This window comes from Raphanus sativus, chromosome 2, assembly GCF_000801105.2.
Source record: "Raphanus sativus cultivar WK10039 chromosome 2, ASM80110v3, whole genome shotgun sequence".
Lineage (NCBI taxonomy): Eukaryota > Viridiplantae > Streptophyta > Magnoliopsida > Brassicales > Brassicaceae > Raphanus > Raphanus sativus.
In genome coordinates, this window is record NC_079512.1 from 785,092 (window position 1) to 812,125 (window position 27,034).

General features: G+C 37.1%; 7 protein-coding genes across 15 annotated transcripts; 5 read left to right on the plus strand and 2 right to left on the minus strand.

Moving 5' to 3' along the window:
- The first annotated feature begins 1,010 nt into the window (after positions 1 to 1,010).
- Positions 1,011 to 4,190, plus strand: LOC108834105 (uncharacterized membrane protein At1g16860). Of its 2 annotated transcripts, none has more exons than XM_018607466.2 (5): positions 1,011 to 1,309; positions 2,135 to 3,055; positions 3,128 to 3,283; positions 3,370 to 3,581; positions 3,646 to 4,190. In XM_018607466.2, exons 2-5 carry the CDS (start codon positions 2,195 to 2,197, stop codon positions 3,836 to 3,838), a joined length of 1,422 nt encoding a protein of 473 aa, XP_018462968.2. In that variant the 5' UTR covers positions 1,011 to 1,309; positions 2,135 to 2,194; the 3' UTR covers positions 3,839 to 4,190. The 2 variants fall into 2 exon arrangements, with proteins under 2 accessions (XP_018462968.2, XP_018462967.2); XM_018607465.2 differs by having other exon boundaries at positions 1,011 to 1,306.
- Positions 4,168 to 6,105, minus strand: LOC108820106 (ubiquitin-conjugating enzyme E2 36-like). Its single transcript, XM_018593090.2, has 8 exons — positions 5,945 to 6,105; positions 5,833 to 5,860; positions 5,578 to 5,664; positions 5,093 to 5,151; positions 4,869 to 4,910; positions 4,706 to 4,779; positions 4,488 to 4,585; positions 4,168 to 4,380 (listed from the first exon to the last, which is right to left on the minus strand). Exons 1-8 carry the CDS (start codon positions 5,978 to 5,980, stop codon positions 4,343 to 4,345), a joined length of 462 nt encoding a protein of 153 aa, XP_018448592.1. The 5' UTR covers positions 5,981 to 6,105; the 3' UTR covers positions 4,168 to 4,342.
- Positions 6,106 to 9,192: 3,087 nt separating this feature from the next.
- On the plus strand, positions 9,193 to 11,691 carry LOC130499633 (protein LIGHT-DEPENDENT SHORT HYPOCOTYLS 7). Of its 4 annotated transcripts, none has more exons than XM_056993904.1 (2): positions 9,193 to 9,997; positions 10,882 to 11,691. In XM_056993904.1, the coding sequence occupies exon 1, from the start codon at positions 9,379 to 9,381 to the stop codon at positions 9,949 to 9,951; it is 573 nt and encodes a 190-aa protein (XP_056849884.1). In that variant the 5' UTR covers positions 9,193 to 9,378; the 3' UTR covers positions 9,952 to 9,997; positions 10,882 to 11,691. The 4 variants fall into 4 exon arrangements, with proteins under 4 accessions (XP_056849884.1, XP_056849876.1, XP_056849887.1 ...); XM_056993896.1 differs by having other exon boundaries at positions 10,885 to 11,691; XM_056993907.1 differs by having other exon boundaries at positions 11,260 to 11,691.
- A 540-nt stretch (positions 11,692 to 12,231) lies between these two features.
- On the plus strand, positions 12,232 to 13,272 carry LOC108830709 (wall-associated receptor kinase 17-like). The gene is made up of 4 exons (XM_018604304.1): positions 12,232 to 12,561; positions 12,617 to 12,721; positions 12,827 to 12,968; positions 13,025 to 13,272. The coding sequence occupies exons 1-4, from the start codon at positions 12,232 to 12,234 to the stop codon at positions 13,270 to 13,272; spliced, it is 825 nt and encodes a 274-aa protein (XP_018459806.1).
- Positions 13,273 to 13,933: 661 nt separating this feature from the next.
- LOC108843490 (uncharacterized) lies at positions 13,934 to 20,329 on the plus strand. 5 transcript variants are annotated; one of them, XR_008938535.1, is made up of 6 exons: positions 13,934 to 14,685; positions 15,107 to 15,644; positions 15,717 to 15,817; positions 16,520 to 16,639; positions 16,813 to 17,168; positions 19,082 to 20,329. XR_008938535.1 is itself a non-coding variant. In XM_056993925.1 (3 exons), the coding sequence occupies exons 1-3, from the start codon at positions 13,981 to 13,983 to the stop codon at positions 15,770 to 15,772; spliced, it is 1,296 nt and encodes a 431-aa protein (XP_056849905.1). In that variant the 5' UTR covers positions 13,934 to 13,980; the 3' UTR covers positions 15,773 to 15,944. The 5 variants fall into 5 exon arrangements, 1 of the variants encoding a protein (XP_056849905.1); XR_008938534.1 differs by lacking the exon at positions 19,082 to 20,329 and adding an exon at positions 17,585 to 17,723; XR_008938536.1 differs by lacking the exon at positions 19,082 to 20,329 and having other exon boundaries at positions 16,879 to 17,272.
- Positions 17,433 to 19,523, minus strand: LOC108843431 (BES1/BZR1 homolog protein 4). The gene is made up of 2 exons (XM_018616620.2): positions 19,308 to 19,523; positions 17,433 to 18,264 (listed from the first exon to the last, which is right to left on the minus strand). Exons 1-2 carry the CDS (start codon positions 19,521 to 19,523, stop codon positions 17,602 to 17,604), a joined length of 879 nt encoding a protein of 292 aa, XP_018472122.2. The 3' UTR covers positions 17,433 to 17,601.
- Positions 20,330 to 22,174: 1,845 nt separating the features above from the next.
- On the plus strand, positions 22,175 to 27,021 carry LOC108843488 (probable LRR receptor-like serine/threonine-protein kinase At1g74360). Its single transcript, XM_056993915.1, has 2 exons — positions 22,175 to 23,954; positions 24,256 to 27,021. The coding sequence occupies exons 1-2, from the start codon at positions 23,891 to 23,893 to the stop codon at positions 26,493 to 26,495; spliced, it is 2,304 nt and encodes a 767-aa protein (XP_056849895.1). The 5' UTR covers positions 22,175 to 23,890; the 3' UTR covers positions 26,496 to 27,021.
- Positions 27,022 to 27,034: the final 13 nt, after the last annotated feature.

Sequence of the window (27,034 nt, forward strand, 5' to 3'; positions counted from 1 at the left end):
AAGATTTTATATGTTATAACCGGATAAAATAGACATAGCTCAGCTAAAAATAAATTTAATTCGCACTAAGAAAGGTTAGACGTCTAAATCACTTGGACATCAAAACATAATATATACACGGTTACAAGCTGACTTATTCGGGATAAAAAATTGATTTGTTTGTATTGTCAAGTTATTAGACAGTTACCGAAGACGCAAGGGCAAAAGAAAGTGACCAGTGACACAGAGACGGAGAGCTTCATCGGAGATATAATGGCAGAGAGCTTCATTGGAGACACATCAGCAAAGAGCTCAAGAGTTGAGTATTTGTCTGATACCACATGCTTTGTGGTACGGTGTTACGCGAACCCATAAGTTTCTTCATTGGCAGCGAAAATTCTCTCCAGATCCAATGGAGATGGTTGAATAGCCTCTGATTTCATCGTTTTCGATAAATCCAACGTTGGTGACTGAAAAATTGATCTATAAATTAAATATGAAATTTGGGAAAGAATTATGAAAGAAAGATGTTGAAATGAGAAATGAAGTTTCGAAATTGAAACTCTATCTACATGAAGTAAAAGAGATTGTGTTTGCTTTCTGACAACAATATATTTGAGAAGATTTTGTGACAGCTTGCAAAATCAAATCCACGTAAAATCTTTGTCTAAGATTTGAGCTATCAAGATTGTCAGTTGGAAAGAAATAAGGAAAGAGGCTTTTACGTATTATTAAAAAATACACAGTGTGTGAACGCATGAGATTGGTATTTTGTTAAATACACTATAATCCTTTGGTAGAGACCCTGATTTCTTAAGATTATTCCACATACAATATATTTTTTTGGTCAACCCACATACGATATTTTAATAGAAAAAAAAAGAAAGAATAAGATATTTTAATAGATTAGAAAAAGGAGAACTACTACTTGTAATAATTACAGTTTACAGCTTCACTTTTAGAAAGTTCTCATAAAAACTCCAAAACTCTTGCTAATAAAAATTATAACACACACGTCAACAGATTGAAAAAAAAAACAAAACAAAACAGCGTCTTCTTCTTCTCCTTTACTTTCATCTAAAGAGAGCGATACTGAGACAACGAATCAACTGTTGCGGCCGAAAGAGAATTGAGATCGGGGGATCCACACGACGGAGAGAGAGAGTGTGTGTGAGCTAAAACTGGGGGATATGGGATCTCGGCTACTCGACTACTGTTGCTTCCGTTTCGTCTTCCACTGTCACTCCCACAACTGCAACTATCTTCCTTGATAGTTTGTTTCTATTTGCTATACACAGCGATTCGTGAAAGGCTTACACTCTCTCAGGTGGTAATAATCTACACCCTCTTCATGTTTTTCAGATTCATTTTAGTCCATTTTGGGGATTTAGGTTTTGCTTTATTAGTAATTTTTGTGTATTTTTTTTGTGATTTTGAGATGTGTCCATGAGATTTTGAAATTATATTGATTTGGAATTGAACCTGGTTATCAACTTGGGAACTGTGATTGAGCCTGTACATAGCCAGCTTTGGGTTCCCAAAATTTTAGGGCTTTAGTTTTACATAAACATGTGTGTTTCCAGGTTATTAATCCAAATATTTTACATTTGACTTAATGCTAAATTGTCTAGAGACCCTAAAATCTCAGGTCCTGCACTAGGTGTGACCTTTGTGGACATAGGATTTAGCTATGGCCATTCGGTTCTTTGTTCTTCGGTTTTTAGAGGTTGTAGGATCGGGTATTTAGAATTTTGGTTTTGTTTCAGTTCGGTTCTCGGTTCGGTTCTTTGGTTTTAGAGTTTTAGCTCTGTTCGGGTATTCAGAAAATTCGGTTAAGTTTCTTGGTTTTCGATTCTTGGTTTTCAGTATGGTTAGGTTTCGGTTTGAGTTTGGTTATTTTGGTTCTCAGTTTGGTTTTCTGGTTTCAGAGGTTCAGGGTGCGTTCGGGTATTTTAAAATTCAGTTAGGTTTTGGGTTCGGTTATTTTGGTTTTCGGTTCGGTTCGGTTGAATCACTTTGGTCTGTTTTCATCCAGTGTTTCGCTTGTTGTCACAGCATGGTATTTTTCTTTTTATGTATATAAATGTTAAATCTATACATATATATAAACCAGTTCTGTAACTATCTTGCTTGTTTCTCATGGGTTCCTCTGCAGGACTTTGAAACCCCTCACCGTTGCAACAACGCATTGTTTGTTGCCAGTTTAAGATATCAAATGGGTTCGAGATACGCGTCTCACCAGCTCAGCAACGGCCTATTTGTATCTGGGGGTAGGCCGGAGCAACCCAAAGAAAAGCCTCCAACAATGAGCTCAGTAGCCACGCCTTACACCGGCGGCGACATCAAGAAATCTGGAGAGCTAGGGAAGATGTTTGACATTCCGACAGATGGAACCAAGTCGAGGAAGTCCGGTCCCATAACCGGAGGTTCTTCGAGAAGTGGCGGCCAGTCTGGTCCTCTGCCTAACGCAACTGGCCGTATGTCCGGCTCTTTGGCTTCTGCCGCCGGGTCGAGTTCCATGAAGAAAACAAACTCTGGCCCTTTGTCTAAGCACGGTGAGCCTCTGAAGAAGACATCTGGTCCGCAATCTGGTGGTGTGACGCGTCAGAACTCTGGCTCTATCCCTATGCTTCCAACCACAGGTCTCATAACATCTGGTCCGATTACATCTGGTCCTTTGAACTCGTCTGGGGGTCCTAGGAAGATCTCTGGTCCTCTAGACTATTCCGGCTCGATGAAGACACATCATCATAAGCCCTCCTCCGTTGTCCATAACCAGGCGGTAACTACACTTGGTCCTGAAGATGACTTCTCCTGCATGAAGAGCTTCCCCAAGCCTGTGCTCTGGCTGGTTATACTTATATTTGTGATGGGGTTCCTCTCTGGAGGCTTCATTCTCGGAGCGGTTCACAATGCGGTTCTCCTCGTCGTCGTGGCGGCCTTGTTCGCTGCTGTTGCTGCGCTCTTCTTCTGGAATCTTTCTTGTGAGAGACGCGGCGTCACAGATTTCGTCGGTGGTTATCCTGATGCTGATCTTAGAACTGCCAAAAACGGTCAATACGTTAAGGTCACTGGAGTAAGTATTATCTAACTACGCTTCCTACTATGTTTATGACATTGGTTTCTTATACTTTGTTTTGTTGAAAAGGTGGTGACATGTGGTAACGTGCCGCTTGAGTCATCGTTCCATAGAGTTCCCAGATGTGTTTACACGTCTACTTGTCTATATGAGTACCGTGGATGGGGTTCAAAGCCAGCCAATGCTTCACACCGCCGCTTTACATGGGGACTAAGATCAGCAGAGGTTTGATGATATTTTCATTTCATTTCCAACAGTCTTTCAATTGTGTAATGTCTCTAAACTTTTTCATCTACGATACATGGCAACAGAGGCATGTGGTAGACTTCTACATCTCTGATTTCCAGTCTGGTCTGAGAGCATTGGTGAAAACTGGAAACGGTGCAAAGGTAACACCTATCGTGGATGACTCTGTTGTCATCGATTTCAAGCCTGGAAGCGAGCAAGCGTCTCCGGATTTCGTAAGGTGGTTGGGTCAGAAGAATCTATCCAATGATGAAAGGGTTATGCGGCTTAAAGAAGGGTATGAAAACGATTCAAGAATCTGTTGGGAGTCTCTCTCTGATGCTTGTTTTCATAATTTGCAGGTATATCAAAGAAGGAAGCACAGTAAGTGTGATTGGAGTGGTGCAGAGAAACGAAAGCGTGCTAATGATAGTACCAACGACAGAGCCGTTAGCAGCTGGTTGGCAATGGAGCAAGTGCACCTTCCCTGCGAGTCTTGAAGGCATCGTGCTGAGATGTGAAGACTCATCAAACGTAGACGCAATCCCTGTCTAAAAGCAGTTTGTTAGTAGTAAGTCTTCCTTGTTCTTCTTCCACGGTTGGTAGACACTAAAATCATCATCACTTTCGGCTTCATAGAATATTTTGCATGAAATCTGAAATGTGTTCTTCGTTTGGTGGCTTCTCTCTACTGGAGATGTATGTGGTTGGTGGTTTTATGGTAGTGTTTGTTTTCCGCTAATTAGTTTCTTATTATTTAATATGGAGTTATTACATTAGATGATGGATGTGGATTATTTTTCTGACTTAATTTGTGTTTTAAGATTTGTAATTGTAAAGCTTTATTCTTTTTCAGACCGAACTCGTGGTCCTAAACTCCTACCTAATACAATGGCCTTTTATCTTATTTCGTTTGGAATGCAACTAGTAAATGTCTTGACTGTATTAGTTAATGATACAATCATTCAGAGAGATTACAACTTCGTAATGAGGAGGAAGAACCAGCAAAGGATAAGATTTAACCAAATGTAATGTTATTTGGATGAGCTAGACACTGCATCATTCGCCACTTGCGTAAAGACGGGTCCATTCCTTAGCTGCACAGATAGTTTCACAAGGATTTTGTGAGTTATTTCGATAAAAACAGGGAGTCTAGTGACCACGAGTTAAGCACAGAACCAATTGTTTTCGAGTCTACTATTACCTGTCTCCACAGCTTCTGCCTCATTACTCTTCCAATGCTTAGCGATGTTCTCGGACAAGGGATCATCAGGGTTTGGTGCACTCAGCAGAGCTTGGATACTATATTTTTTTAGGACAACACATCAATAGAATAAGAAAGTAAGTCGCACGCATCAAGAAACCCTATGTTTTTTTAATAGCAGGAGAAAAATCTAATTAATCAAACTCATACGTACGTACCTTAAAAGCACTGTTCGTATTTGTAGAGCAGGGCTCCATTTGTCTTTCAGAATATCAAGACAAATTCTCCCAAGCTGTACGTGCCAAAAAAAAAAAAAGTTTATAGAAGTGTGAAATGTGTGTTTGGTAAAAGAGAAAACAGAGGAAGGAGTTAAGAGCAGACCTTATCAATGTTAGGATGGTATATCTTGGTGAGAAACCTAACCTGTTCCAAACCAATTATCATTAACCAAAGCCCACGAGTATTGAAGTAAGTACAATAAAAAAAAAATGCAAATCTCTACACGAACCTACTAATATTCAAGTAAACTAGAGTCTTGCAACTTCAGAACATGACATTTTTTTTCTGTATAAGAAAACATAGAAACTCCAATCCAAGAAACTTACCTTGGGGGCTGACATAGGGTATTCTTCAGGCAAAAAGAGCTCCAACTTGAAAACACCTCCTATGAAAAAAATGGAAAGAAGCAAAAATGATTGTCATTCTATTCCATCACTCTGTAAAAATAACTGAACTACTGAAAAAAAAAAATGAGCAGACTTAATCCAAATGAGAAAAAATAAAAAACAAGTCCAAAGTAGTTTAACTCAGCATCTATTAAAATGTGGTCCAAATAAAATCAAGAGTACAGTTGCAATCAGCTCATAATAATCTCATAACTCTAAGACAGCTATACTCGGTCGAGCGAGTTAATAACGATTGTTCAGGCTTTGCTTCTAAACCCCACCATCTACACAATTATCAATCGTTGCAGTCATCATGCTGTAACCTCCTCAAAGCAAGAACATGAAAATTGAACAAGAACTTTCGACTCATTCATAGACAGGCAACTCTTAATTTAAACCAAGGATGAAGAAGGGTATACTACTACCTTCATAAGGTGATTGTGAAGGACCAAGAACCATAACGTTGAAGTAACGCATGTTTTCCTCAGATGGAGACGCACTTATCCCAGGAGCTGCAACAATTTAAAAACAAAAAAAAAACTCCATTTAACTACAAATTCCATTTTCTTAGCAAAAAAAAAAATATTCAAAAGTCCATGGAAGATCAAATTTGAGGATCCACAACTCAAATTGTCTCAGCTGAAAATCAAACACTATAGCACGAATCAAATCAGCTTTACCAGGTTCACTGAGCAGACGTTGAGTTTCCTATCAGAGATCACAATTGAAAAAATCAGAAAACAACTCCACCGGTGATAACAAAAATTCGGAAAGAGATAGAGAGATCGTAACCTTGATGATTCTTCGGGGAAGATTACTGTTGGCCATTATCGCTCGCTACTAAAGCTCGATCGATCGATCGATAAGAGTTAGGGTTTCGGGAAAGAAGATTCCGCACGCCGAGAATCGAGAACACTTCGTCGTCGTCGTCGTCGTCGTCGGTCAGATTAATGAATGGAACTAATGAAAAAAAGAATAATAGATAAAATAGGCTATATTTTATTGCATATTCGCCCCCTGAAACATTTGGATATTACTGGGGGCCCCTAAGTTTCATATCTCTATCAATTTCCGCTATATTGTTTATAAATTACACATTGTCCCGTGTTTTGTATCTATTAACTGCAGTATTCTTTTTTTTTTGTCATCTAACTGCAGTATTCTTGTTTAATACAGGTAGGCAGGCAGGCCCCCCTAGGTTTTGTTTTTATCTATGAAATTCCCTCTATTTTTTTAACGATTACAAATGTTACTCTTTTTTTTTATAATCCAGTATCTGACCACTAAACGTGATCGACTAGTCCACGGGCCTAAGCCTATGCCATTACATGATTTTTAAGCCTCCACTTAAAGACTCCTGGTTACGCGAAGTGGTCTGGAGAACGAGAGAAGCTCATATGAAAGCTCTCGTGGCCAACGCAGATCGAACCCAGGGCGAGCACTCCAGTCGGAGTTCCTTTACCACTAGGCCAACACGCGGTGGTTACACATTGTTCCGTTGAGTTTATTGTGAATTTTTTAAACTGTTCAATTTCAAACTCTCTTGGTGGATTTTCTAATTCTTAATTGTTATGTATGAATGGTTTATGATTCATTTATAAAATTATGTTGTATATCATTTATAAAATTATTCTATAGTATACACCTTGTTTGAAGTCGACCCGTTACTATGTATCTATCAGAGTATTGTAGTAATCGATTTTACTATAAAACAAGAGAATCCACCGAGAGAGTTTGTTTTTAGTAGTTTTTCGTAATTTCTCCCAGTTTACTATAATGTAATTTGCTAGTAACAATGATCGGTCAGTGCCACAGGTGGCAGATAAAACGAATAATAATTTTTAAAATAGAAAAAAAAATCTGTAGATGAGGAAAGCTCCTTTTGAAAAAATTGTAGATGAGGAAAACTAAAATACACAAGACGTTGTAGCCCAATGGTTAGGACGGGTCCCCGCCTGCATCCAGGTAGGGGGTTCGATCCACGCCGGAGGGAACTACCTTGCAACGCTCTTGTCACCCACACGGATATGGGCCATGCTTTCGGCCCATTTGAAAAACTGGGAGGGGCGTCTATCCGTGGGCATTCCTTCCCCTTGGGGATTAGTCTGGGCCTTCTGGGCCTGGGATACCCCAGGTTAAACAAAAAAAAAAAAAAGAAAACTAAAATAAGTAAATAAATGCAATCGTCCTTTGCAGATCTCTGGGATGGGGACCTCCATAGATTTTACCTGGTTCGGTCTTATTTGAGAGAATCGTATTTGTTTCGGGAACTGGGCGTAAAGCAAGGTCTACTGGGCTTTATTACTGGCCTATCACTTAATGTATCCATCACTATCCATTTTTCTAAAAATATTTGGTATTCTTAAAATAATGTTATTAAGCTTTATATTATATCTGATCCTACTATATATTACAAGAGAAGTTATCTGAAACAATTTTTACACATGTTATTATATATGAGTTATTAGATTAATTGTTATAATTTGATTAGTTGATAATCTTTCATTTTTTATTTATTTAATATACTACCGATACTTCTATATGTTTGTTTGCCTTGTGTTTTCAGTTTTTGTTAATTGCCATTTCCAATATTATCGTTTTCTTTTGTTACACATATAGGGCGGCAATATTCTGTTGATGACAATGATTGCTAAGCTGAATGGAAACATAATTATAATTGTAATGGCATCAAAAATTAAAATAAAGTATATATAGTTAACAATACTTAAATGCCAATCGTACATATTAAAGGATTGAGAAGATTATCTGATAGGTCTACCGATCGATAAAGAATCAACTAAAGCATTCTCATGGGTCCTATCTCTTGTCTCCCTCATCTATCACTAGTTAACCTGATATTCTAAAACATCATCAACATAATTTGCATTTTACTTAGTTAAGTCATATATACATCTATGTTATACACGTTTGTTTGGTCAAAAATAATATGTCACTTTACCTTGTAAAATCTTTTGTTCATTTATACAGTTGAGCAAAAATAATATGTCACTTTATGTTTAACCCTTGTTCGGAAACTCGCTAGGCGCTACGCGTGCGGCACACACGGGCCTAGCGATTTATTGAAAACGCGGAATAAAATCGGAGAGTACGCGGGGAGGAATTTTTTGTACTTTTTTATGTATAACATCACATTTTATACATATAATACAAAAATTTGATTAATATATATTTATGAAAGACACATCATTTATACTAAAAGTTATAGATTTATAAATACATGTCAATTAGATTACAATAAAAAATTACAGTCCAAATAAAACTAACAAATTCTTAATAGTTAACAACAAATAGGTTATGAATAATATGTATATCGTGGTTATTGATTTTGATGAATATAATATCGTAGCTTAGTGAAATATGAGCCATGTTATTAACTTATTGTTCACGTGTTCGACACTAGAGTGAGCGTCTTTTTTATTTTTTTTTATTTTTAATATTTATAACTAATGGCAAAGTTGTGATTAAAATCATCTTCTTCCCCAATTCTTTTATGGCTTGCGATTGATTTCTGCAAGAAAATTTTAGATTACTTACTCACTCGAATTCACAAAACAAGATTGTATTCAATTTGGATTCAATTGATTTGAGGTTGAGAATGAAAGGTTAACGTTTTCTAGGAAGAGAAAATTATGGGCTTCGAAATTTTTTAAGGAAACAGAGGAACGCTTTACACATTTAAGCGCCGATTTGCTCAATTACGCGGCTAATCCGGGACAAATTCGCTTCACCGCCTAACTACTCCGCCTAGCACCTTTTCGCCACGGTGACCCACCGAGCAACGATTTTGCGTCCGAGTTTTCGGTAACGCGTCCGCGTTTTAGAACAAGGTGTTTAACTATGATTTTTTTTACTAAGATTTATCTGGTGTTGATTTATTTAATAGAACACTATATTTCTCTGACAAAAGATAAATAAAGTATATAGCTCTAGCTTTCAAAGCCTTTTACCCTTGTTGATTTGATGGTGCGTGTGTATCCGTGTATATAATATATAGTCCCATCAAATAATTACGTGCGAATATAATAAGTCTAACCAGTGTATAAAAATTTCTAAAGTTTTTCCCCACTATCATTGACATAGTTCCTCTAGATTCCTCTCTTCTTCTCATTCAAAGACCTAAAAGACTAAAAAGAAAGAAAAAATACCAAAAAATGATGTAGAGATCATCATAGATCTAGAAAATCAACAAGAGCCGATCCAAATCCATGGCTAGTCCTAGCAACAAAGGCAAAGGCATCGCAGAAGGGTCACCGTCTCAATCACAGCCACAACAACCGCGCTCACCTCCTAACCCACCAGCGCTAAGCCGGTACGAGTCACAGAAAAAGCGAGACTGGAACACGTTTTGTCAATACCTTCGTAACCTGCAGCCACCGGTTCACGTCTCACAGTGCGGATCTAACCACATCCTAGACTTTCTCCAGTATCTTGACCAGTTTGGAAAGACAAAGGTTCATGTACATGGTTGTGTTTTCTTCGGACAAGTTGAGCCCTCGGGACAGTGTAACTGTCCTTTAAAGCAAGCGTGGGGGAGTTTAGATGCTTTGATCGGACGGTTGAGAGCAGCTTACGAGGAGAACGGAGGGTTGCCGGAGAGAAACCCGTTTGCCAGCGGTGGGATTAGGGTTTTTCTTAAGGAAGTGAGAGATTCACAGGCGAAGGCAAGAGGAGTACCGTACAAGAAAAGGAAGAAGAAGAAGAAGAGGAATCCTATGAGGAGTCATGATGTTGTTGGAGGTGGTACTGCAGGGACTAGTAGCTCCAACTTGCCATCTTAGCAAGCAAACAAAAATATAATAAAAACAAAAGTGGAATTAATTAATGGTAAGCATTTATCTCACTCTATATTTAATCTCTAGTATTAGTTTAATTATCACGTTTTCTATCTATTTGCAATTCTACATATATGTATTTGAAATAGATCTCGACGGTAAGCTTTTGTTACATACTTTAGTTTATATACAAGCTCATACTAAATGAACATGACTGAAGCTTATAGCTAATATCATTTATTTACTAACATGTGAGTTGCAGAAATTTGATTATATATAAATACTTAGTGATATAATAAAATATTAATCAAAGATATAACATGTGAATGGTGTGTCATACTCACTGTTAATTATACGTATGTGGATTTCGAATTGTGACGTATATTCTGTTCATTTTTACTACACTGTAAACCCTAGAGAGTATTATACACACTGACACACATACGCGAGAAACCCTAGGTTCGGCTTCGCTAGGTGTATAAGCTTGTGTTTATGACTACATATCATATACACATTGGAATTAAATTAAAGATATAGGAAACGTATATATATGATTTATAGACTTTTTTTGTTAACAATGATATGTTTTATATCCACTTTATTACTTTAATCGTGTACTCCCTCTGTTTTTTAAAGATACATATTCTAGACTTTTCACATATATTAAGAAATCACATTAAAAATGCATTGATTTTTGTGAATAACAATTTTCCATAATCTTTAACCAATAAAAATTCAATAAACACAATTAATTTTCTTGAAGTTAACAGATTTTCATTAAATAATATATTGAAAAAGTAAAAAATGTATCTTTTTAAAACAATTTTTTTCCTAGAACATGGATCTTTAAAAAACAGAGGGAGTATTAGTTTAGGCTATCCCTAAAAATGCCTGTATGCAGTATGCTTTTTTGGTACTAAACATGTCTATATGCAGTAGGCTTCTGCTATGATGTTAATTGATCTAGAAAAAGAGTCACCTGCATGGATTAAGGCGTTTCAAAGTAGACAAATCAAAATTTGATTAATTTTTAGTATATGTTGTGGCGAATGAAAAATTAGTTTGTATGATTAGAATAAACAAGGCCTAAAATTCACATATTGAGACTTCTAATTTGATCAGATGTGTGAAACAGGAATATGAATGAATTATTGAACTTGATGCCTTTTCTTAAGTTACAATTATGTTTGATTAGTTAATGCTATATCACTTATCTATATATAAAGATACAATATATCAAGTATCTTCTGTATTAAGCATCTAATTTTGAGTTAATTGTCTCATAGTAAGAGCTAAACAATCTCTCCATAATAGGTTTTGATCACTTGTTCTTGATATTGGACTTGAGTTGACGGTACTCTTGGTTCCAGGAGCTCCAAGAGATAATTGCGAATTGTTAAGCTGTACTGTATTTTCCTAAATTAATGCCATTTATAGAGAAGCTAAGCTAAACGTAATTAATTCTTATGACCAAATGTCGATTCTTGTGTATTAGTTTATTTTTTATTTGATTTTGAAATCACTTGGATCTATGCAGGATATATGTTGAATTTGAATTAAGCTGCTACCAAAATTATTCAGCAATTTAACATATTAGATACTCCCTCTGTTTTTTAAAGATGTATGTTTTAGGAATTTTTTTTGTTTCAAAAAGATGTATTTTTCATATTTTCAATGTAATTTTTGTCAACTAATTATGAATAATTGTGAATCTCAAAAACATTAATTGCATTTCTTGAAATTTTATTGGTTTAGAAATATAGGAAATATAAAATAACAAAAAACTATGCACTAATAAGTAAATTTTAATATGTTTTATTAAAAAGTGTGAAAATCTCAAAACATGTATTATTTAAAAACAGAGGGAATATTAACGATTGAAAAAGCTATTGTCCATGACCACCGACGAAATATAGACTGGATTTCTGACGACTATTTGGTGATGAAATTTTGAAACTCGAGTACAACACTATTTATTAAGCCTAGTTAGAAGCTGTTAACAGCTATAGGCAAGTCATTCAGAAGTCTATGGATTATTGATTAAAAAAGGAAAAAGAAAAAAAAGACAAATAATCAACGTTAGTATAGTAAAAATAAACTACTGAGAAAAAAAGTCAACGCAGATCCCGAAATTTTTCTTACCAAACCATTGACTTGTGAAGTTTTTTTTTTTATCTTTTTTTTGAATTTTTGACTTGTGAAGTTCCGTAATACAATTCGACTATTTGGGTCAACGACTCTAATAATCTCCCCCATTTCTTCTTGCTGCTCCACCAAATCCAAACCATGTCCTCGAGAAAACTCATCACTTGTTGTTCAAGAACAACATCTAACAAATCATCTAGCCGCGAGTTATCATCACTGAAGAACGGAGGACTACTAGTAGAAAAACTGATTCGTGTTTCCAACGGTAGCAATCCGTTTTGTATATTCATAGAACAAGAACTGAAGCAAGCAACCAAAAACTACCATCAAGATCTTGTCTGTCTAGTCGACGACAACTATAAATTGTTTCAAGGAGTTCTTGAGAACAGAGGAGCCGTGCTGATCAAGAAAACGAATGAACACGAAGAGCTCGTGGAGTATTGCATAAGGGAAATCGCTATTGCTGCATACGTAAGTTCGAACGCGAATCTAGTGAAGCTTCTTGGGTGTTGATTGGAAAGCTAAGGTACCGATTATTGTCTTTGAATACGTTAGTGGGAACCTATCTGATTACTTGCACAATAAGAAAGAGCTTATCCCATGGAGACAGAGGATTCGTATTGCTGCTCAAGTTGCTGATGCGATTGCTTATCTCCACTTAGGGAAACCATGACCTCTAATTCACAGACATGTGAAAACAGAGAATATTTTACTACACGATAACTTGAATGCCAAGTTAGTCGATCTCAGACTGTCTCTAGAAGTTCCAGAAGGTGAGACCTCTGTAGAAGCACTTCTTGAAGGAACAATAGGGTTTCTAGCTCTAGAAAAAGTTGTCACAGAAAGATTCAACGAGAAGACGGATGTTTTCGCCTTTGGTGTTATGCTAATCGAGATTTGACTGGAAGGGAGCCTCATAATGTGTTCATTGAAGCATCTGATCATCTGACTAACCATGACACTACCACTCCAGTTGTAGAGTCGTCTCTCGCATCTGTCTCTTCTTTGCCCAAACGAAGAGATCTTTTGATGTTCTTGAAGGCCATTCTGATAAAGGACGGGATGGATAATGCTTTAGAGGCAAGTGCGGAGCTCGCTGCTAGCTGTGTGGAGATATTGCCAGAGAAGAGGCCAACGTTTGAAGAAGTAGCTAAGAAGCTAAAAGATATTCAGAACATGTGAAGTTGGAAATAACAACGTGTTACAAAGTTGTAGTTTGTGGAAACCCCTTTTTATCGTGTGGTTTTATTAAAGATTTTTTTTTTTTGATCAAATTTTTATTAAAGATTTTATCAATGTTTTAACACCAAAAGAAATTTAGGTTTTGAGTATAAAAATGCGAATTATACAGATTAATTAAAATGTTTTAACACCAAGACATTTTATGTTGATAAGATTTTGGTTTGTTTGGTTTACTACTGAAAATCGAAATTTATTGATTGAGCTTGATAAAACCAACATTTCTGGAGAAATAAAATTGAACTTTTATATTCGGGATAAATACAACAAGATTGCTACATGATAGTTTTCGAGGAATAATAGTTTGCTGACCCAAAACTTTTTTAACATCGTGAAAATAGTATTGTTAAATATAAGATCCATAATAAGACGATTCTAAGTGGTGTAATGAGACATAAATCATTTGTATAGTTTATAATAACACAATTAATCTTTTTTGTTAAAACAGAGATCAAACGTGAAAATGACAAAGTAAAAGTATAAGGTTCAACTTGTGAACTTTCAGACAAATAGGGTGAGAAACTTTATAAACTAAAACTTCAGGCCTTAAAATGCAGTAAAACGGCAAATTGTTAAAAAAACAAAAAGGAGTTTCATCACATCACATTGATGTAATGAAAAAAAAGCTCGCCGGAAAAAACAAAGAAAAGCATGAACCTTTACGACGACGAGTCCCTGAAACAGGAGGTAATCTACCTCCACTCCCTCTGGCACCAAGGCCCTCCGACCCGTAACCCCATCCCCACCCCCAATTTCAACCCGGCCCACAGGTCCAGGCCCAACTACATCCCTCCCGCCGATTTTCAGCTCCTCTCCCGCTACGCCGGTCCTCACATCGCTTCGAGAAACCCTAAACGCCCCAGACCCGGGTCGGATCGCGAATGGCCCGTCTACGACCCGTCTCCCAATCCCGCCACGGGATGGCCCGAACCCGCCAAACCGTCCAAAAAGGCCCGACCTTTATCAGATTCCGAGAAAGCTAAGCTCGCCGCGAGTCAGATCCAGAGAGACGCCCACCGCGCTTGCCGCGAGTTCTTCGGCAAAGAATCAGAATCGGATGCTGACGATGGAGAGGAGGAGTTAAGGTTCTTGTCGGGAGTGTTCGAGGAGAACGCGAAGCTGAAGGAGTGTTACGAGAAGAACACTGTGCACGGAGAGGTGTGGTGTCTCGTCTGCGGTGGGAGCGGTGAGAAGAGCGTGAGGAGGTTTAAGAACTGTTTGGCTTTGGTTCAGCACTCGCTTGCGATTCACAAGACTATGAAGAATCAGCACAGGGCTCTGGCGCAGGTTGTGTGTAGTGTTCTTGGTTGGGATGTTAACAATCCGGTTGCTTCCAGCCAAAAGGACTCTCATCAGGTTAGTATTGTAATTGTTACATTGATTTGGCTTATCAGTTTAGTTTATTAGGTTGTTTGTGACAAAAGATGAAATCAGAAATCAGTGTTCTAAAAATTGGTCTAGACAGCAAATCAGACATAACCTATTTTTCTTAAAACGATTTCTTTTATTTTAAATGGTTTAGGCTTTCAAAAGCTGTCCTAATCCCTTATAAACTGTCTAATTACCTACTAACGATTTCTTGACTATTGATCATAATGATATTTGGTAGCTTTCTTGACTAAACGATTTTTCTTAAATGATTTTTTTTTTTTTATAAAAAGATTGGTTTAAGCCTTTATAAGTTACTGACTAAAGGTTTCTTGAACATTGATCTTTGGTAGCTTTTGAATTAGTTTTGATCATTCATATATATTTTTTTTTTCTTTTTCCTTTTCAGGCATTGGGGGTAGAGGCGGTTGCAGAAGGTGGAACCGAGTTGCCTCCAGACGCAAAGAAGCCTCAAGAGAAACAACATGTGATGTCTGCCGATGAACAAGCAAAGGCCGTTGTGTTACAAATGCAGCTAAATGCATCAGAAGCTTTGAAAGGCATTTCTGCCAAGGATACTACTACTGGTTCAGCTGATGAAATTGTGGAGTTGGAATTGATATCTCGGCTCTTCTCGGAAAACGTTGAGCTCAAGAGTTACTACGAGGAGAACGGTGAAGGTGGACACTTTGTCTGCCTGGTGTGTAGTGCTGCGACTGATAAGAAGATGATGAAGAGGTTCAAACACTGTCATGGACTTGCTCTGCATTGTACTAAAACCCCGAAAATCGCAATAAGAGCTCACAAGGCTTATGCTCGGTTTGTATGTGGACTATTTGGGTGGGAGTCTGATCATCTTCCACGCAGAGTAGTGAAAGGCGGCGCTCCTCTTGTGGAGGAGTCTAGTGCTGACCAGAACAATGAGAAGCCATCGTTGATGATCGAGGTAAAAAGGAATTTTACAACACATTTTGGCTTATGTTTGAGTAATTTACTGATTTTTTTTTTTTTCAATATGCAGGATGCAAGCACAACCAATAACATATTGTCCTCCTCTTCTGGGAATTCAATTTAAAAGAGTCAAAAGATTATGTTAATGGAGGGGGCACTGAATCTTCAGGTACGATTAATTACTTTGTTTTTCGACATCTCATCAGTCTTCTTTATGACTTTGCCAGACTTGGTGCAAAGTCATCAATGACAATGTGTATTCACTAGTTTGGTTCTTAAAATTTTCATAACTTCAATACTCTCTTTTAGAGATACTAGAAGAGAAAATGTTGGCAAGACATTGAATAAATCATTTATTTATATAAGAGAACACTAATATCTGGTGGCATAAAATACTAAAAGATCTGGGAATAAATATCATTGCAAATGTGAACAAGTTTGTACGAAAAGATAGGGGGATTTTTATAAACAACAGAAGATTTGGGCAGTTTTTCTAAGTATCTAAAGATATGAGGTGACCTTGTAAACGCTAAACAGTGTGATACTACAGAGATCTCTGTCAGCTTTACAAATTTGAAAATATACCGGGCTGATTTTAAATACTAAAAGATATGGGGAAAGATATAAATACCAAAAGGGTTGGACGTTTTGTGAGTAGCTTGGGAATGGAGTGCTTTTTTGTAAATAGCTTAAATACACGGGTAGTTTTTGAAAATACCATCAAAAGCAGTTTTTGTGAATATATGTAATAAAAATAACCTAAAACCGATCTTTATGGGCCAACCAGATGGGCCTTTGATTAGTTTTGTTTCCCCCGTTGTATCAATCGGGCCATAATGGTTTCTGTTAAATATATCTCAAAACACCTCAGGAAAAGGCTAGCAAGAGAAAAACAGAGACAGTGACTCTGCAAATTCAGATCAAAAATTGGGAGAGAAGAAGGTTTCAAAGAAGATGAATATCGCCATTATACATCCAGATCTTGGTATAGGTACGTCCTTCATCAAAGCTTGCCTCGCAGGGTTATAAAAGTTCATGTATTTACATCTCATCACGACAAATCTATAGATGCTTTGAGGAAATCTCTCCGGTCAGTAACCATTTAGCTTCAGTTTCAGACACAAATGAAAACTCATGTCTGAATGAATATAATTGTATATCCAGGCATCTTTCAAGTTACGGTGTATGGTTCTTTCCTGCCACGTCATATTTTCTACCGTCTGCATGCAGTTTGTGCGTACTTGAGGTGCTTATCTGTTGCTCTTTGTGTTCTCTTGGGATGGTCTTCCTTCGATGTGGTACTAGCAGACGAGCTTTCAGTCAAAAGATCTTCAAAGGTTTTACTGTCTGCGTTCCATTGTTTTAGGAGGGTATGACGAACGATTGAAAGAGAATGTAGACTACTTAGAAGAGCTCAAAAACCTTAGCAGAGAAAGAAGGAATTTTCTGCTCGAGTCAACTTCATTACATCTTGTTTAACCGCTGAAAGAAACGAACTTCTCTCAAGCTACACACCAACGGTAAAAAGTATTCAATCTCTTCTGATTCTCATGATTTAAACCAAACAAAACTTCCCCTTCACGTAAGATCTATGAATGTTTTTTTTTAATTGATTGAATCTATATTTGCGTGGCCACATAATAGAATGTAATGAAATATCTTCAAAACCAAAGTTGCTTAGCAACTCAAAACCTGTGTACCCATTACGTAGTTAGGATCTATGAATGTTGATTCTCTATTGGTTTCAAATAGAGATCTCTTTACAATCACAAGGGTCAAGAGGATACAAATAAACGAATATATAAAAGCTTGTGTGTTTACTTTGAGCCTTACATGGAAAAAAATAAATTAAAAAGTTAAAACTGAAGCAAAACATATTGAGATCGGTTTGGTTGAACCGGTTTTTTTTTTTCAAGAGCTTAAAGAAAATGTACAGGTGGTTGATTTTGCAAACTACCTGGTGCTTGAGTTTCCAAGAGTGAGCTCAAGATCATCCGAACCACTCACCTCATGTATCCTCTCTCCTTCCCATGCCTTCACCAACCCGTTTGCGTTACTCCCAAACGCAAACTCTGGAGGAGGAGCCACCACGGCTTCAGACATTGGAACATCTGCTGTCTGAATAGCCGGTGAGCAAGTCCCGCTTTGACCTGGCGTCCACATTCTTGACCCGCCTCCTGCTTCTTTGAATCCAAAAGGGTTCTGTGAAACGAGGCTAAACGTTGGTGAAGCTGGAACGCTTTGCGCGAGTTGAATCCCTGAGAACCATTCGGAATCAGGGACGGTCTGATGATGCCTGGTGGGACTGGGAGGTGTTGAGGAGACAAAGAAAGGGTTGTTGATCTGGTTCATTCCGCGAGATGTCGTTGGGGAGCTTAAAGGTGGGGTTACAGGAGCGCTTATGGAGCCTCCAGGGATGTAGAGGTAGTTATTAGGGAGCCTTGATGATGAAGAAGCTGAGGAGGAGGATGTTGTTGAGAGGTGTTTGAGCCATGGGATGAGTGATTGGCCATCTCCGGGGGTGAGATTAGCGAAAGAAGAAGAAGCTGGACTCATGAAGTTGGAGGAGCATGGACTACCACCTATCTCCATACGCTCTACTGGTCTACTACATCCCTGAAAACATATCAAAACATAACTGACAAATCAGAAGGAGACTAGAGAATTAAGGTTTTTTCATGTCTATTCAAAAAATCATTAAATGTTCTACTATACCTTCAATTAATAAATTATTTTAACTGATTTTATTAGTTAATGAACTATAGATTATAGATAAAAATGGGGAAACTATAGTCTATAGAACAGATGCATTGAAAATATAAAACTATATTTATGATGTTTATTATGAAACATATTGTAAAGTCTACAACAACATTTAAAATGATACAGAGGGAGGATTAAGTAAATTATTTTAACTGGTTTTATTAGTTAATGAAGTATAGATTATAGATAAAAATGTGGAAAATATAGAACAGATGCATTGAAAATATAAAACTATTATAATATTTATAATGAAACATATTGTAAAGTCTACAATAACACTTTAACACTTAAAATGATACATAGGGAGGATTAAGTAACTAATGTGTTAATGATATGCTGGCTTAGACTAGAGATGAGCATAACTAAACTGAAACAGCAAGTTAGTTATTGTCCCAATCAGCTAGGTCTAAAGTAGGTTTCACATAATTAAAACTTCTTTAATGTTTCTTTAAACCAATCGAGTCAAAGGATACCTGACCCCGACAGAATATCATTGGACTCGGTTCTCGAGATTTGAACATAGACTTGAGAGACAATAAAGCAAAAGTTGCACACATGCTTTTCCACAACAAATCTACAGATCAAAATGTACACTTTGAACTCTGTGCAATGACATTTCTATACCAGTTTTCTAGAGATCTATGCTACTTTTGCTTTTCTCTTTTGGTAGGTAATCATCTGAGACTAGACTAAGACCGGACCGCAAGTGAATCAAGACACTGAGAGTCAGAAAGAATCTTCTTCTAGAACAAAACACATAACTTTGACTAACGCTAACCTACGCGCAAGGAACACGTTAGCAAAGCAATAGCTTCCCGGGAAGGCTCCGGCGCATGTTAGATCATGTTCCGACACTAGTTTAAAAGACAAAAAAGGTAAGATCCAAAAAACCGAACCTTGCGATAAGTAGTACCATCAGGTTCAACGATCCAACCAGCTTCGTTACAGAGAGCTTTAAGCACTTCGTTGTTGTCACAATGCTTGGGAAGCTCGTAGTTACCGTACATTCTCAACCCGGTGAAGATCTTCGCCGCGATCGCTCTCCTCCTTCTCTCTCTCCTCTTGTTGTTCTCTCTCTCCCTCCACGTCGGCATCCTCGTCCCTGACGTCATCGATCACTCTCTTTTTTTTCCTCCTCTTGTTTTTTAAAGATAGATCAAATAGACAATTCTCAAGGCTTAGCTCGTAAACTTTCTCTGAAACAAACACTCTCAGATCTGACAAGATGGAAACTTGCGCGTGCTCAGGCAATCTCCGATCAACTTGAACGGTGGTTGAATTTTCCGGTGATCGGAGGAAGTGGAGAAGAAGGAGCTTAAGCTAATCAAGAACTTGTCTCGTGCCAAAGAAGAAGCTGTTTATTAGTACTTCCATATAAGGCTAGATTACCCAATTTCCCCCGGATATGACCATATATTTACGAAACTGCCACTACGTGATGTCACGCGTGTCCTCCGGACCTAGCACGTGGGAACAAATCTCTTTTTTTACCCACGGTTAAACCGTAATATTTACGAAAATACCACGAGGCCGTTTTCGATGACCTTTGGAACTTGGAAGTTTCCTTTTTCACGTGATGGTGTGACCATGTAGGGACACCAGTCACGCCACTCAATTGCAAAGATGGCTCGGTAGTCTCACGTGGCCGCGGGGCTTGTTGTGTGTGTCACCCACGTTTGTCTCTCTTATCATCAGAACCTTCTCTCTGTGTGTGTTCAAACTGGTTGTTGTTTCTGTCCAACATGAATGAGATTCAGCAAAGAGACAGAACTTGCCTGATGATCATCGGCGTTACAGACAAGACACAGATAACTGTCTTTTTTTACATTTTATAGAAAAAAATATCTATATAAATATCGTGTAATTACAAAAACTTATAGTTATTATTGTAAATAAAATCATCATGATATATTACTAATGCATCATTATAGGCATCATTATAGATATGTTTACCAGTATTTCTAACGTGAAAAATATCAATTTTCTATTTTTTTGTCAACCTATTATTTTCTACTAGTTTTGACCCCATGCTACGCATGGGAATATTATTTTGTTACAAAGAAAACCAAATTTCAGTTATATATAACTAAAGTTAGATGTATATGATATAACTTGATTATCTGACGAAGATGAATATATATAAACAAAACATTATGACAAATTTATTATTGACCGCAAACATTTAAATTAAATTAGATTTGCTTTAAAAATTGCATTCGGTTAATTAAAGATCCGAACTACACATCGATCACATAAGTTTTATAAGGAGAGAGCTTTACGATCATTTTTGCATGAGCATAAACGATCCCAGTTACAACTCGTCACCTTTTATGAAAACCCTATTGTGTGCCATGTCTACGTTTGCTTTCTTCCATCCTCTCCCTTTTTTTCTCCTTTTCCCCCAAAGTCTATTTGCACTCAGCAGTCCAAACAAAAAAATTGGAAGCGTAAAAAAATATTAATATTTTTTCTTAAAAAGAAATTTACATATTTGGAAGCAAATTTTTATGCAACATGTTATATTTAATTTTTTTTGTAAAAAAGCTTTCTTTAAAATAGAAATTACCTTAGTTTTAATAATTAAAAAAAAGAAAAGAAATTAAACATAAATGAAAAATATTCATTTTGTATTTGATAAACTTACTATATTTGATAGACTTGCATATTTTTTTGTAAGATAGTTGAATATGCTATGATATAAAATAGATTTGTGAAATAGTGGAACCAAACTATTGAATTGTAAATATCCAATTTGCATAATCAAAGTATATACTTTTTTCCTGGTAGTATTACTTTTTATTGTCTCCACATTTTCGAAATATGCATCACATCATTTAGTGTTAGGTATTTCTTCAAGCATGTAAAGGTTACAAAAACAAAATAGAGTTTTGATTACAAAAAGAGAAGAATTTTTAATTATAAAAACAAAATAGAGTTCCTGAAGAGTAACATAAAAGGGACAATTGGAGAAAAACTAAGGATACCATTTGTTTTCAGAGTATGCATGGTTGTGCTCTTGTGCTCCATTGGTTGCAGAGAACGCTCACTTGTTTTTCTGTAGTTTAAGATTTTCTTCTGTTTCATTATCTATTGTCGTTCTTGCCCGCTTCTGTTTTTGCTGGATGCAGAAATATAACTGACAGAAAAATCCTTATATATTTCATTTTTGTCTTCTGTATCAGATTTTCAGATTTGGTAAAACTAGGGGTGGGCATTTCGGTTTAGTTTCGGGTTCGGTTTGGGTTCGGTTTGGTTTGGGTAATTTGGGTTTTATAAAACTCAAACCAATTAAAATCAAAGTAGCTTTGGTTTGGGTTCGGTTTGGATTTAATTCGGTTCGGTTCAGTTCGGTTTGGTTTAGATTTAGTTCGGTTTACATTATTATGGTCTAGTTTTGTTCGGTGTAGTTCGGTTGATTATAAAATATGAAGACATCAGTTTTATACTTTTATTAAAAAATAATCAACTCATAAACGATAGAGTGAGAATATAAAAACTTATGCTACATAATTTTATATATAATAGTATTATTTGAATCATATTTATAATTTTTTTTCAAGATATGGAAGTTATGAAAAAATGAAAAACGAAACTTTAACTAAAATTTACAATATGTTAATACATATATATATATATCATATATATTTTTACTGTATATATATTGGATTATCGGTTTGGTTCGGTTTAAATCCAAACCAAACCAAACCGTTCGGGTTGAGTAAAACATGAACCAATTGGGTTACATAAAGAGCATGGTTTGGTTTGGTTCGGTTTAATTTCGGTTTGGTTGGTTCGGTTCGGTTCGGGTTTTTTGCCCATCCCTAGGTAAAACAGATACAACCTGAGTTATTCGAAGGGAAACCTTGAATGCAAGCGAGCAAGGCTTAATATACAGAGACACTATATAAAAGAGTGATATCAAAAAGACTGAGCAAGAAAAGAAATGAATTTGAGTAGTAGAGAAAATGTGTTTTCTTTTCTTTCTGCGTGTAGACTAATAAGAGGACAAATATAAATGATGGAGAAAGGTAGTTATCTAGAGATTGATGGTAACGGTGATAGTGGAGATGTTGGGGAGAGATGGATGAGCAAGTGTTGTGATCGTGTTTGCCTTTTATTTTATTTTTCTATTTTGTTTTTGTTGTTTTATAGATAATTTTTAATTTTATTTTATAAAAGAAAATAATTACCACTTGTCAAAATATTATTGGTATAGTGACTTGTGCTTTATTATATAGGGATTATTTCTCTGAAATAATCGGTTTCAAATCAATTATAATAAAATAAATAGCTAAAGACGTTATAAAAAAATAGCTAAAATAACTAATCATTCACGTTATTTTCCTTTATTTAAATTTATTCGTCTAGACGAATTTAGTATGGACTTATTCTGCAAAAGTCCAGACTAAAATTGAATTCCCTACAAAACACAGATATGATTCATATATGGGTGGAAATCTACTAGAACTTTGCGGATTAGATCTCTCCCAGAATGAATTCAGCGGTGAGATAGATCCCAGTAGAGATTGGAGGTCTTCTAGAATTGCATGCTCTCAATCTCTCTCATAACTATTTATCAGGGGTAATACCAAGAAAATTTTCAGGTCTAAAGAATGTAGAAAGCCTTGATCTTTCTTTCAACAGATTACGAGCTGAGCAGCCTCGCGGTCTTTAATCTCTCATACAACAACTTATCAGGAGTCATTCCACATGGAAAACAGTTTAATACTTTTGATACAAAAAGCTACTTAGGTAGTCCTTTTCTCTGCTGACAGCCAACCAACAAAATCTGCAACATTAATAACGTTCAAGAACCAGATAACGAAGTGGAACCTGATGAATACACAATCGACATGGTATCCTTCTACTGGGGTTTAACTGCAGCTTATGTGACAATACTTATTGGAGTACTTGCATCTCTCTCTTTTGATTCTCCTTGGAGCAGAGCCTGGTTCAACATCGTTGATGCTTTCGTGCTAGGATTCAGGGCTTCTTTTTTTTTTTTTTTTTTTTTTTTTGCTGTAGGACAAACGGAAGCGTTTGCGTTTTGGTGGTAACATGACGTGGCAGATAAATTCACATCAACATTACCACATAATCTTTTTTTGTTTTTTTTTTGTTTTTGGTAAAGATTTACTATTTTCGTTGTCATAATTTAGATAAGCCTGTGGACCTGTGGTGATGGTAAAGGTTAGCTGTTTGGTTACTTATTTGCTACTAAGCCTTTTCCTATAATGATAAATGGTCTTTGATTAAAAGTTGAAGATGCTGACAACGCCCTACATTTCAAAGGATTGTGAGTAATTTTCTACAAAGATCTCAAACAACTCAAAGTAAACGATGTTGATTCGTCAAGCCCCACGACTATAATAAAATGAGACTTGGACTTTGTAAAATATATAATTGTTTCTTTTTGATTGTGGTTGTGGTTGTTTATACGGAAAACTTGAATACCAACTTAAACTAGAAGCCTGGGATTATGGCAGATGCTGATTCTAAATCACTTAGCTTGGTCTCTTTCTTACTCTTTATTTTGGTCACCGGTAATACTTCACTTCTCTTTTTCTCTCTGTTAATTTTCGTTTGAGTATGTATTTCTTTGATGTTTTACTTCAATGGATTGGAATCTAAAAGCCATAATTTAATACTTGAAGTCATGGAGTTCAATAAGTATCAATATTCAGCGTTTTCAAATATTTCCTCTGTTTTAAGAACATGATAACATTCTTGCACTTTTTATATGGAGTATAATAAAAGTAGAACAACGTGGTTTATGATTTTTTTTCTCCTCTGTTTTTCTTAAAGCTATCTTAATATTTTGCTTTCTGTGTGTGTCCATGACAGCCACAGCAGTGACCGGAGATTCTCTGAACAGTGATAGCCAAGTCTTATTGGGCTTTAAATCTCACCTTGAATCTTTGAACCCAACAGAACGAGGAAAGTACAATGAATGGGAAACAGAGAAGCAAGATGTGTGTCAATGGCCTGGGATCACATGTAACCCTGAGGGAAGTAGAGTCACAGGGATCAATCTAAGGGATTCCACCATCTCAGGTCCTTTATTCGGCAACTTCTCTGCTTTAACGCAGCTCACATTTCTCGATTTATCGAGCAACACGATCGAAGGGTCGATTCCAGATGACCTTAGCCGTTGCCTCAACTTAAAGCATCTGAATCTTTCTCATAACATCATTGGAGGAGAGCTTAGCTTATCCGGGCTATTGAATCTTGAGGTTCTTGATCTGTCAGTGAATAGAATTACTGGTAATGTTCACTCTAGCTTCCCATTGTTATGCAACAGCTTGGTTGTTGCAAATATATCGACCAATAACTTTAGTGGCAGAATAGATGACATCTTCACTGAGTGTATGTATCTGAAGTATGTCGACTTCAGATACAATAGATTCAGTGGAGAGATATGGGGTGGTTTTAGAAGGCTGGTCAAGTTTTCAGTCTCTGGGAACCGTCTCTCCGGGAAGATCACAGCTACAATGTTCAGAGGGAACTGCAGTTTGCAAGTGTTGGATCTGTCTGCCAACGGTTTTTTCGGGGAGTTTCCAGGCCAAGTTTCGAATTGCCGTAACCTGAATATATTGGACCTGTGGGGAAACAACTTCAGAGGAAACATTCCAGGTGAGATAGGATCCATATCATCTCTCAGAGGTTTGTACTTTGGGAAGAATGAGTTTTCTCGAGACATACCGGAAACTCTCCTGAACTTGAGAAACTTGGTGTTTCTTGACTTGAGCAGAAACAACTTTGGAGGAGAGCTACAAGAAATATTCGGGAGGTTCACTCGAGTAGAGTATCTAGTTCTGCATGGGAACTCATACGTTGGAGGTATCTATTCTTCTAACATCCTCACGTTACCTAATCTTTCTCGGCTAGATCTTAGCTACAACAACTTCTCAGGCAGGTTGCCTGCTGAAGTCTCCCGGAGTTTGATGTTCTTGGTTCTTGCTTATAATAACTTCAGCGGCGATATACCGAGCGAGTATGGGAACCTCCAAGGGCTTCAAGCACTTGATCTCTCGTTCAACAGCCTGACCGGTTCAATACCAGCTTCTTTGGGAAAGTTGACGTCTCTCTTGTGGCTCATGCTTGCAAACAACTCTCTGTCAGGAGAGATCCCTCCCGAGATTGGAAACTGCACGAGTCTGTTGTGGTTTAACGTGGCGAACAACCAGCTCTCTGGTGGATTCCATCCTGAGCTGACTAAAATGGGTAGCAATCCTTTTCCGACGTTTGAAGTGAACAGGCGGAACATGGACAACACGATCTCTGCTTCCGGTGAATGCTTGGTGATGAGGAGATGGATTCCCGCGGAGTTCCCTCCTTTCAAGTTTGTGTACGCAACTTTTACAAACAAGAGTTGCAGAACCTTGTGGAACCATGTTCTCAAAGGGAAATGCATATTTACTGTGTGCACTGCTGGTTCTGTTGTGGGGCCCCTTGATATTTCAGGGTATCTTCAGCTCAGTGGGAACAAGCTGTCCGGTGAGGTTCCTGCTAATATATCTCAGATGAAGAAGTTGAGTATGATTCATTTGGGGTTCAATGAGTTCGAAGGGAAACTGCCTGTAGAGATTGGACTGTTATTGCCTTTGGCGTTTCTTAACCTGACAAGAAACAAGTTCTCAGGCCAGATTCCTCGAGAAATCGGAAATTTAAGAAGTCTGCAGAATCTTGATCTGTCTTACAACAACTTCTCAGGGAACTTTCCAACGAGTTTGAATGAGTTGAGTGAGATGAGTAAGTTCAACATCTCGTATAACCCTCTCGTTACCGGTGTGATACCATCGACGGGACAACTTGCAACCTTCGAAATAGACTCATTCCTTGGGAATCCTCTAATGCAGTTTCCTAGTTTCTTCAACAAATCAGGGAACAACAATTCGAGCTTAGTAGAACGTGGTAATAGAAGAGAAGAAGAAGAAGAAGAAGATGATGATGATGGAGCTGCTATTGACATGTTGGCCTTCTATTGGAGTACTGTTTCATTTTATGTCGTTGCGTTGATAGGCATTCTTGTACTCATCTACTTTGATTATCCTTGGTGTCGAGCATGGCTCTCTGCCTTGTAGATGATCTCATGGCATCTTTTTGAAAAGTAAGCTGTCTTAAAATCGTTTCAGCTCTGTGTTTCTGTAAGTACATGCTTTTGGATTCAACATAGAACTTGAAGATCTTTTTGTTTAGTTAAGGTTTAAAAAGCTGCTACCCTTTTGCCAAGAGAAGGTTGAGAATCGTCTATGTTTCATTTAACCTAGTGGCTTGTTTGAACGTTCTTAAAAGCAAAGATGGGACGAATCTTAGTTCACAATTCAGATTCTGCATTCATTTGCTGTTATATTTGTGCCCTGCTGCAATTACATAAGATGGCCACCACACTCCCTTCCAACGTGAATGGCCTTTATCTCTAACTGCTGTGTGTGTGTGTTCAAACTGGTTGTTCCGAAGATGTTTCTGTCCACAACATGAATGATTCAGCAGAGAGACAGAACTTGCCTGATCATCGGCGTTACAGACAAGAAACAGTTAACTGTCTTTTTTTTTACATTTCATAGAAATATCGTGTATTTACAAAAACGTATAGTTATTAGTGTAAATAAAATCATCATGA

Coding starts and splice junctions, on each gene's coding strand:
- LOC108834105 (XM_018607466.2), top strand. CDS start 2,195: ATGGGTTCGAGATACGCGTCTCACCAGCTCAGCAACGGCCTATTTGTA. Junction 3,056..3,127: donor AATACGTTAAGGTCACTGGA/GTAAGTATTATC, acceptor TTTGTTGAAAAG/GTGGTGACATGTGGTAACGT. Junction 3,582..3,645: donor GTTATGCGGCTTAAAGAAGG/GTATGAAAACGA, acceptor CATAATTTGCAG/GTATATCAAAGAAGGAAGCA.
- LOC108820106 (XM_018593090.2), bottom strand. CDS start 5,980: ATGGCCAACAGTAATCTTCCCCGAAGAATCATCAAG. Junction 5,665..5,832: donor ACGTCTGCTCAGTGAACCTG/GTAAAGCTGATT, acceptor AAATTGTTGCAG/CTCCTGGGATAAGTGCGTCT. Junction 4,381..4,487: donor GGCAGAAGCTGTGGAGACAG/GTAATAGTAGAC, acceptor CTATCTGTGCAG/CTAAGGAATGGACCCGTCTT.
- LOC130499633 (XM_056993904.1), top strand. CDS start 9,379: ATGGCTAGTCCTAGCAACAAAGGCAAAGGCATCGCAGAAGGGTCACCG.
- LOC108830709 (XM_018604304.1), top strand. CDS start 12,232: ATGTCCTCGAGAAAACTCATCACTTGTTGTTCAAGAACAACATCTAAC. Junction 12,722..12,826: donor GGATTCGTATTGCTGCTCAA/GTTGCTGATGCG, acceptor TTGAATGCCAAG/TTAGTCGATCTCAGACTGTC. Junction 12,969..13,024: donor GACGGATGTTTTCGCCTTTG/GTGTTATGCTAA, acceptor TGTTCATTGAAG/CATCTGATCATCTGACTAAC.
- LOC108843490 (XM_056993925.1), top strand. CDS start 13,981: ATGAACCTTTACGACGACGAGTCCCTGAAACAGGAGGTAATCTACCTC. Junction 14,686..15,106: donor GCCAAAAGGACTCTCATCAG/GTTAGTATTGTA, acceptor TTTCCTTTTCAG/GCATTGGGGGTAGAGGCGGT. Junction 15,644..15,718: donor AGCCATCGTTGATGATCGAG/GTAAAAAGGAAT, acceptor TTCAATATGCAG/GATGCAAGCACAACCAATAA.
- LOC108843431 (XM_018616620.2), bottom strand. CDS start 19,523: ATGACGTCAGGGACGAGGATGCCGACGTGGAGGGAGAGAGAGAACAAC. Junction 18,265..19,307: donor ATGGTACTACTTATCGCAAG/GTTCGGTTTTTT, acceptor ATATGTTTTCAG/GGATGTAGTAGACCAGTAGA.
- LOC108843488 (XM_056993915.1), top strand. CDS start 23,891: ATGGCAGATGCTGATTCTAAATCACTTAGCTTGGTCTCTTTCTTACTC. Junction 23,955..24,255: donor ACTCTTTATTTTGGTCACCG/GTAATACTTCAC, acceptor TGTCCATGACAG/CCACAGCAGTGACCGGAGAT.